Source organism: Carya illinoinensis, chromosome 14 (assembly GCF_018687715.1).
Source record: "Carya illinoinensis cultivar Pawnee chromosome 14, C.illinoinensisPawnee_v1, whole genome shotgun sequence".
NCBI lineage: Eukaryota > Viridiplantae > Streptophyta > Magnoliopsida > Fagales > Juglandaceae > Carya > Carya illinoinensis.
The window spans coordinates 5808198-5818419 of record NC_056765.1 but is presented as its reverse complement, the minus strand read 5'-3'; the positions used below and the strand labels follow the sequence as shown (position 1 = coordinate 5818419).

General features: G+C 33.7%; 1 protein-coding gene across 3 annotated transcripts; it reads left to right on the top strand.

Moving 5' to 3' along the window:
* Positions 1-2739: 2739 nt before the first annotated feature.
* On the top strand, positions 2740-10001 carry LOC122294177 (adenylylsulfatase HINT3). 3 transcript variants are annotated; one of them, XM_043102687.1, is made up of 8 exons: positions 2740-3316; positions 4183-4238; positions 6325-6382; positions 7731-7836; positions 9195-9250; positions 9497-9550; positions 9633-9802; positions 9885-10001. In XM_043102687.1, the coding sequence occupies exons 1-7, from the start codon at positions 3068-3070 to the stop codon at positions 9762-9764; spliced, it is 711 nt and encodes a 236-aa protein (XP_042958621.1). In that variant the 5' UTR covers positions 2740-3067; the 3' UTR covers positions 9765-9802; positions 9885-10001. The 3 variants fall into 3 exon arrangements, with proteins under 3 accessions (XP_042958621.1, XP_042958620.1, XP_042958622.1); XM_043102686.1 differs by having other exon boundaries at positions 2741-3316; positions 9633-10001; XM_043102688.1 differs by having other exon boundaries at positions 2745-3316; positions 7770-7836; positions 9633-10001.
* The last annotated feature ends 221 nt before the right edge of the window (positions 10002-10222 follow it).

Below are 10222 nucleotides of genomic sequence, written 5' to 3'. Positions count from 1 at the left end.
CTAATCTAGAGATAGATTTTCAAAGAGAGAAAGGAGAACAACATGAATAGTACCATGTAATGTAGGTATAAAAACCTTTAAATTTTTTAGGCAAGAACTCATAACATTTAGCCCATTTGTTGTACTTTAATATGTCTTAAAATCTGCATTCTTTTCAAATTTATATCTAATATTGTTTTTTAATCCCCCTACATTAATATTGTGGGGAATGTGGGGTGGAAAAATATGTATCACTTAACTTCAAAACAATGGTATTTTTCATTTTAAGAACTATACTATGGAATAATCTTAACTAGAAACTTTAACCACTCTGCAAGTATTCTATTTATTATATATAGAATAACTTTGTTTTGCATTCTATATTGTTTTTTGGTGTCACAAGATTGCTACTAAGCATATCTTTATTGTAAGAAAGCTAAAACTCTCGCAGTCAATAAATTTTCAATATAGAAATCTAATAAACAGATTAAATTGAAAAAAAAAATTACAAATTTGAAAAAAGAAATTGACATATATACAACTATTTTTACAATTCTTTACACATTCATGTTTTAAATTAATGACATTTTTATAAAATAATATTAAATACCTTCAAATAAACATATGGTTGTATAGAACTCAAAACAACAAAATTCATTATTCAAAAAGCCACAAGATTGAAGTACTGATTGTTCACTGAAGCCAAGGAGAAGCAATTAAAAAAAAATGATTAAATTCTAATTGCATTTTTTTCCTCATATTTTTATTTAATAAATGTAAGAGGTGGAACGCATCTGCCCTCTCTCACATAAGGAAATTTTAAACAAAGACGGTTTGACTGCCAGACAATTGTTTACGAAAGACCATCAAGGAATGAGAAAAGAGGGAGAGCGACGGATGAAGGACATGGCAACTTCTTGTCCTGTGATTAGCACTCTCATCATTATCATTATGTTTGCGGCAGCATTTACCATTCCTGGTGGTAACGACCAAAATACAGGCTTTCCAATCCTCATGCATGACAAACTATTTACACTCTTTATAGTAACTGATTCTGTGTCACTATTTGCTTCCTCTACTTCGGTATTGATGTTTTCAAGAATCTTCATATCACGTTATGCTGAAGAAGACTTTCTTGAATCTTTGCCCAAAAAGATTATTATAGGCCTTTTTGCTCTCTTCATCTCTATTGTAACTATGATGATAGCTTTTTCTACTGCTATTTTACTTATGTTACATGAAAAATATTGGATCGTCGTCCCTATCATTAGTTTGGCTGGTGTTCCCATCATTATATTTGTAATGATGCAATTTTGCTTTCTCATTTACATGCTTGTTTCAACCTATGGATTGGGCATCTTTGATCAGAAAATGAAGCTTTGGTTGTAACTTTTTTCCTTATTTGTTATAGAATTTCTCTTTATGAGCAATGTTACGTATAGTCCCCATTTGGGGACTGCAATGCAGACATAGGTAATTTTATCTTTAAAATTTTTTAAAATTATTAAAATATCTCTCTTAAAATAATATTTTTTCTCTTTTAATAAAAGACATGCACATATAATACTCCCCACTTAAGGACTGCAAATAGAATTTCTCTTTGTTATAATGTTGTATTGATATATCGAAAATTAAGTTGAATTGATGATTATTTTTCATTGGCATGAATAGCTTAACTTATATCACATATTTTGTTAATCCTATTTTATATTGATGTTCACCCAATATTATTTTAATGGTGTTTGATTTTTTCTACACAAGAATTAGGACTCAACTTCATTGATATGATTAAAGACTGGACAAATATTATTATATTAGCTCTACATGTTTATTCCTCTCCCATTCCAATTCTTAAAATTAATCTAGGGTTTTAACTATATTGAGCTAACAAACTCATATGAAATCCTGATCCCCTCGTTCACATCCAGTCCCTTTGCTTTTGATGTAGCAACTAGAAATTCAAGATGTATAGCAATTGCAATGTGTATCCATAAAAGAACTTATTTTTGTTATAACTAAAGAAATTTACATAACAAACGGAACAAATCCTATTTTCGGAGAAGCTACAATGGCTAAATTAGTTCTTAAAGAAGCTCAAACTTGGGGATTAAAATATATAGTATTAAAAGGAGACTCATGTAGTGATCATTTCAGCTATTAACAAGTCATTAATAACCGCATAGTGGAAGATCAACTCGAATATTAACTGATATCAGATTCTTTTTGAATAATTTTTGAATAATAAGAATAATTTTGACGAATATTCTTAGATTTCAAATCAATGTAGCTCTTTTTAGTTTGTAAAATCATATACACACAACTATTCTCACTACCCTTTTTATAATTATATTTTAAATAAGGGGTGTTTTTATAAAAACTTATAAAAGTAATCTCGTTTTATAAAAATATTTTCAATTTAAAATATAATTTTATAGAAGATTGTAGGTGTATCTTTTCATATAATTATGCAATACTTGATTGATAAAAAATAAATAAATAAATAAATAAATTTGAAGTTGTTAACCTAAGTCTTGCAAGATTCAGCTTATTAAAAACTCTAGAGCACTGCTAAGTACCGCACCTATTCGGACGGTGTGATATAGATTTAGGTAATTTTATTTTTATAATTTTTTAAAGTTATAAAAAATATTAATTTTAAAATAATATTTTTTTCCATTTAATAAAAAATTTACACATATAATCCTCAACTGCTAGAAACCACAAATAGAATTCCTCAAAAACTCTACTGTACACTTGGAAGTTTGGAACTCCCGACCGGCTAACGAAACCAAACGGACACACGTCCCGTGAAAAAGGCTGGGCAAGAGCAAAACAAAAAATCAAAAGCTCTATATGGATAATAAAGCGAGCAGAGCTAACCAACGGCCTCTGTCTCGAGCCTCGACTACGTCCCTACAGCGCCACCACGGCCACGCCGAACCTCCATCCTCTCAATAAATCCCTGAATACTCGAACAAAAATAGGAAAAACCGACCGTTTTGGTTTGTTTCTCTGCCTTCTCAGATCAGAATCTCACTTTAGAAAACTCTGGAAATCATGGGCAGGGCCATATCCACAGCCAGTCATTATGTCAGAAGGTTCGGTTTCGCTTGACATGGAGGCACGGAGGCTCGCCATTCTCTCTTCCCATCTCTGCCCTATCGGTTCCGGTCAGCCTCGGGGTCGGACTCCTATCGCACTTTTTTCAGCCCTCTCCTTTTCCTATTGCGCTTCTGGTTCGGGTGAGACACAGCGGTTCCGTGATTCTGAGGAGAAGGATCGGCAAAACGATTGTGTTTTCTGCAAGATTGTGCGCGGTGAATCACCAGCCCTCAAGGTAATTCGGCTTATTTGATCATTTTTGTTTGGATGCTGAGAAAATTGATGAAGAGTGGAAGAAAATTGAAAAGCGATTTTCACGGTTTTTCGTGATTTGGGTTTCGAAATTTGGAGAGCTTACAAGCAGAGAACTAAGTCGAGAAGACAATTTGGTGATTGAGATTTAATGTGTAAATATAAAACACACACATACTGAATATCTGTATGTCGTGTGCATATATGTATTTTCCTTTCCCAACCTTTTCCTAGTTGTCAAACATTTGCTTACTTATTATTTTTGGTACTTAAGAGTCTCCTGGAAATATCTCTAGGCATTGTGGACCATTTTTTTTTTACATTTTTTTCTAGTGGTCAAATTTTCTGCCGTAATCGTTGGATCATTGATTTACTATTTGAGTTTATCTGCGTGAAAAATTGCTTGTGAATCTCATCATCGTGAAATCCTCTTACCTTTTTCTGCATTTTAAGACAATATTGTTAATTATTTTCCGGCAAACCGCTAACTATTATTATTATTACTTAGAAGTTTTTCTTGTGAAGCAGGGAATGAGACTTGATTTTGAACCCAAAGTCCCCTACAGGAATTTTAATATGCTTGGTCAGAATTTTCTGAAGAACACCAAATGTTTGGCAATATTGCCATATTTCTTGACTTTTGATGCTTTAAGCATTTTTTTTTTTTTTGTAAGTGATGCTTCGAGCACTTGTAGTTGCTAAATCTTGTATATCCCTCGTTTGTGACTCAAGGCCTAATCTTATGCTTAGTATGAAGGGGCCTCTTCATAGCATGTTAAGATGTGAAAATACATTCTCTATTTACTTTGGTTCCACTTTTTGTTACTCTATTGAATTTGATTCTCACAGCTCTATGAAGATGATGCGTGCCTATGCATATTGGATACAAATCCTCTGAGTCATGGGTAAGGTATCATGCATCCAAGGTTCAATTTATCATTCTATTGCTAGCCATGTTTCGTTCTACTTTGGGGTTCACTGTGGTTTAATGTCCACGTCTTAACTTAGTCCACATACTGTTATGGGCATAAATACCAAAAAATGCCATACTGTTTTAATCATGAAGTAACTCTAAGGGATGTTGCTTGAACAGTTTCACTTTTTCCCTATGTGGCGCCTAATTGAGAGCTTAAAGTAAATCTCTAAGTTTACTCAGTCCATATACCATGCTGGTACTTATGCTGTCTCTTCACTCCTGATGGTTTTAACGTTCAATGCAAAGTAACTTTTGCTCCTGCAGATAGCTTGGAGATTTCTATGATTATACGTTTTGATTTAAACCATGATAATTGTTTTTTAATCTGGATGATTCTCACCTGACCCAAGTTATAGGGTTTTCTGCTTCCACCAAATATATGTCACATTGTTTAAAATTTGGTAATTAACTGCATCCATTTGAGATCTTCTTGTGTAAGTGATGCTGACTGACATCATCTCTTGACATAAGGTAAACATGCGAATCAATTTTTTAAAACTTTGACATACAGGGCAAGGTTTTTGCCATATGCTTATGTTGGGTTAGCCTGCTTACTTTAAGTGGGGTCATTGTCTTAGCAAGTGTAATGAAAATAAAATTGACCCAACTTCTATGATGTATTTGCTCAAATGCTGCTTAATAACTACGTAAAATGGGGTTTTTTAGAAAATCTCTAGGCTCTGAGGAACTCTTAAGGACCAAAGTCCAAAAGAAACTTGCTTTTGGAAAACTGTAATTATAAGAAGGTTTCAGCTAGCTTAGCCAGTAAAAACTTTTGGGGATCGAGGTTTTAGGTTTGAGTCCTTGGGTGCAAGTAATTTCTAGGTGCCACGTCATATTAGTGAAAAGCCAATGATTTAACTAATCCATGTGATGTGGGTGTGTTACATTGGTCCAGGATTTAACTGGGCAAAAGACATGATGTGTTTGCACAGTCTCCAAGGTTCCTCATTATAAAAAATAAAAAAAAAATAAAATAAAAAAAAGAAGATTGAAGATTAGAAAGGTGGTAGAGAACTGCATGTTATAGTTCAACTCATATGCCCACTGGCTGATATTTTTTTTTTCTAAGCTAAAATCTTTCCTTCTAACAGTAAATATACCATAATGCAAAGCACATAATTATAATTTCTACTAATATTCCTAACTGGAGATTAAAGTAGAGTTTTAGAACTAACTAGGTTATTAGGAGCATCAACGTACGTCTAGATTGCTGAAAATTGACCCTTCTATATTGTTAAGTACATAGAGACACACTTTTTATGGTTCCAAGTTTAAGATGCTTATTCAGTCTCTGAAGTTTTGTTGAATACTTTAACATACATAACATTTTATTTAGTTCTCAGATTTTTTTGGTTGCTACTAGAAAGAAACTATGTGAACAAATCTGGCATCATATAAGCATATAACCTCATCTTAAGCTCACAAGAGATGATAACACAAGTTTTCACTCAAGAAATGGGAATATAATGATGGAGGATACCCACTTTACATTGTTATAAAAGGATGCTAAGGCCCCGTTTGGATTCGGAAAACATCTAATCTCATCTCATTATTACAACTTTCCCAAATTTTCACATAAAATATAATAAACAATTCAACTTTTTCAAGTTTCAAAACAATAATAATATTAAAAAATAATATTCTAACAATATTTTATTCAACTTTCATCTTTCATATAAAATCATCTCATCTCATCTCTGAATCCAAACCAGCGCTAAGTATTGATTGTCAAAAAGTAAAGATTATCCCCAAATCCATATCAGATACATAATATTACTAGTATATGTCAATATGTGAAAGTTACGGTGAAGTTTTTGCAATTCCTAGGTACCTGGATCCAAAAGTAACCCTATTGCCAAATTTTTAAAACCAAAAATTTGAATTATCCTTGATTGCCTTTTGACATCATACTTTATCTTATTTATTGTATTTCATGTATTTTTTGTTCCCCAGGCCTTTTGACATCATACTTTATCTTATTTATTGTATTTCATGTATTTTTTGTTCCCCAGGCATTCTCTTATCATCCCAAAATCTCATTTCTGTTCCTTAAAAGCCACTCCACCACATGTAAGTAATTCTCACTAGAAACTTTTAAGTTTGTATTAAGCCAATGTGCTGGTAATCATTTTCTAAAAAGCATTTATGTATACAATCTGTCTGCATTATGTGCATAGTGTTGTCACGAATGGTCTAGAGTCTGTATTAAGTCTACATCGATACAATCAGTTTGCATTATGTGTATAACACCTTCCCGAATGTGTAGAGTAGATATTCATAACACATGAATGTTTCCATTGTATCTTCCTACAGAACATTTTCGCATTTGAGTGTACATGGTTAATCTTTCTGGCATATATGCCAAAACACAGTATTTGTAATCACGTGTACAAAATCAAGGGTTAGAAACCCCCCAAAAAATTGAGTTTGGTGAACCTTATCTGACCAACAATTAGTGCAGTTTGGTTGTGAGACATGAGTATGTGGAAACTCGATTTAGGATTGTGTGGTTAGTAGGAAAAAATGTGAATAATAAGAGGAGGTTATCATATATCAGCTTCTTCTTACTACACAACCTTAATGTAACTACACTAACGAACAACAGATATAATAAAGGCCCTTCACAGCCAGTTTCTGTCTCCGCAGCACCATGACCAATACCTAGTTTTAACCAAGAACCTGTCTCTGATTACATGCAGCTGGCCTCTGAGTTTGTTTCCCAGCATTTCTTATCTATCATGCTTTTCACCTGCTTTACCTTTACCCTTTCAGATTTGGAGAGATTGTATAATTCATGGTTCCTCTAAGAAATTTAAAATAGTGATAATGATAATTAAAGTTATGGCAAACCAAAATCAGATACGCAGGATTGCTTATCACAACAATACTGGAGATATTGAACTGAGCCTGTAACAGAACTTTCAAGGTTTCCAATCTGCCTTTTGTACCAAAATCACTGTGAAGAAATGCATACTTCTATAGCCTGAACATAGTTCCAAAAATAAGAAGCTCGTACATAGATTATATTTTTTCTATAGTCTCAACATAGTTCTAATATGATCCACATCGCCTTCATCCTCTCCTCTCTCTCCTTTAGGTTGGTACTTGTTGATGATCAATCACTCAGTTCTTTGAATACACTGAAATATGTGGGGGTTTTAACCATGATGCATGTCTGCTTACCTGAAATTAACTAAAAACCATACGTTTGTTGAGAGGAGGTTGACAATTGCAACTTTGGAGCTTGGCCTCTTGGTAGGTTTCAACTCTCAATTTGTGTACATCTACTAGCTGAAGTTGTTTGAGAAATCTATCAATGCACTATGCAAACAGTACGGTTCTACACAAATTTGTATCATATATAGGCATAAATATATCTCCCTGTGCATGTGGTTGGGGTGGGGGGGAGTCCAAGTAGAAATTCTTCTTGTATGTCCCCTGGTTAACTTATGTGCAGGTGATAGCTGCAATGTGTTCGAAAGTGCCGTTTATCAGCAGTGCAATAATGAAAGCTACTGGTTGTGGTATGTATTTATGTGTTCACTCATGTTAGACTTGATGAATCTATTAGTTTCTTTAATTTTCACTCTTGTTTGAGGGCATTCCTGTAATATGTGAGAAACAACATTTTTGGAATAAAGTATACCTATAAGGATTTACTAGTCTTATTGGCTTCTCACCCATGATATAGGTCTCTGGCCCCTTCAATTAGACATTTTTCATTTGTAGAGGGAAAACAGAAAAGAGAATGCAGATGTGGGACCTGTTAAAAGGAAGCAAGCCTGGCACAAGAGAAGCATAAAATTTAAACAGAAAAAAAGAAGCTAAATTCTAAAATTATAAAGATCCAAACACTCCATATGTCGTACACCATAGGGTGCTCCATTCAGTTTGACACCAGATGTAGTTTGTATTTCTAAATTCCAAAGGATGGTTCCCCTGCCCATATCTGTCCCTTCCCTAATGAAATGGGGGAGCTAACAATTGGCTTTGATGGCCTAAATGATTATATTCATTTAACCCATGAAGTTATAGGTAACGCCACCTATAGGAAGTAGTCTCAAAAGCATTGTTTGTGCAATTTTATATCTTTGGTACTGCTTGCGTTGACTGGCACAAATCTTCTGACAGTGGTCCTCTAATTCGGATTTACCTCTCTAAAACAACATAATTATGTAGGAACTCAATAAAGCAACTGAATGGCTATTCAAAGTGAGTGTAGGCATCATGTACAATGCTCAATGATGGAGAGTTTGTGCTAAAAATTGAGTGGGCTACCCAAAATCTATTGAATTTTTTCTGAATTAGCTCTTCTTTTGTTTTCTAGAGAGATGTAGGTATTTTCTTTGTATACGTCTTGTGTACTTGGGCTTTGCCTATTCTTGGTAATAAAGTTTCTTATTAATCATAAAATAAAAAATAATAATAATAATAATAAAATCTATTGAATATTTTCTCTAGCACTCTTTTAAGTTCATGCCTCATGACAATATATTAGACAATAGATGGCCAATCTAAGATTTCATTGAATGTTGGGAAGTATAATTTTTTAAAACACTTGCTGACATTCAAGCAAGTTGCTTCCTCGAAAAAAAAAAAAATGTCTTTCTCGGGTTGGGGGGAGAGCCTTTGCCCTTCCTCTGGATTCAAAAAGTCAAACTGTACATGATGCTGGATCACTCCATTGCACTGCAAATGTACCTGCATAATTGTAAGAGGAATATTGTATCACTAAGAAATGTTACTGTAAGTTTTTCATACAGATTCGTTCAATTTGTCAGTAAACAATGTCTCAGAAGCATAATTTCAATAATTAACGGTTTGTAGCATTTGTACGAATGCTGTAACCCTGTGAAAACTTAACTGGAAGTTTTCCATACAGATTCATTCAACTTGTTGGTTAACAATGGCGCAGAAGCTGGCCAAGTAATATTTCACGTAAGTATTGTTTTTCTTTTATGGTCAAGTAATGATTTATCATCTGTTACTTATAAAAAATTGATTTATCATCTGTTAAAGGTTGAAGTTTTATGTATCTCTTCGCAACAGAATGCCACAGTAGAGCTGTTGTACCTATCATTGAGGATGCTGATATTTTTACTACTTAAGCAAGACTTTTTTTTTTTATAAGTAAAACTAGGAAAATGGTCATGCTAATATTTCTATATGATATGGAAATTTCAGACTCATATTCATATCATTCCTCGTAAAGCAAGAGACTGCTTGTGGCCTTCTGAGGTATTCATTGATCGTTCATATATGTTAATCCTGGGAGAGACAAAACTTCTATTAGAGATACGTTAACATTAAAGATTTGCAGAGTTTGCGGAGGCATCCCCTAAAGTTGGACCAGAATACTTTTAAACTTGTCAATTGTGTTCAAGAAGAGCTGTCGCCAGCGGGAAACACCAAAGATGGCAATGATCAAGGATCTGCTCTTGCTAAGAATTAGTGTCATCCTGATATGTGGTTGTAATTTATGCTATGATGGTATGTGCCCTTTTGCTTATTTACAGATCGTGACTTGCAGCAATAGGCCCTAGTAGTTACTCTGTTTCTGTTTCTTTTTCAGTTTTGTAAATTTTCTGATAAATCGAAAGGGATGGTGCATTAAGTTTAACACATGTACACAGACAAAATAGACACAGACGCACAGACAGGCAGACAATATGAGATATTTTGGCTTGAATTGCATGGCTTTCGCTTTAATAGCTATTACCTGAAACTGCTCACTGCTCACTGCTATTGATATTGCCATTGCTATGAATTTTTCATTGTCTTGTTTGTGTTTTATGTTCGCAAAATTTAATTATAGAGTTTAAGGAACTAATCAATGAGAGTGAAATGTAGTTTCTTCTGCTGCATTTTTTGGAGAGACCAGTCTTTACTAGGTGTCTGACATATATCACA

What these genes read in the sequence shown, in the direction of transcription:
- LOC122294177 (XM_043102687.1), top strand. Translation starts at nt 3,068, where the DNA reads ATGTCAGAAGGTTCGGTTTCGCTTGACATGGAGGCACGGAGGCTCGCC. An exon ending in ACAAATCCTCTGAGTCATGG is followed by an intron (nt 4,239 to 6,324) that starts GTAAGGTATCAT and finishes TTTGTTCCCCAG; the next exon opens with GCATTCTCTTATCATCCCAA. An exon ending in ACTGCTTGTGGCCTTCTGAG is followed by an intron (nt 9,551 to 9,632) that starts GTATTCATTGAT and finishes AAAGATTTGCAG; the next exon opens with AGTTTGCGGAGGCATCCCCT.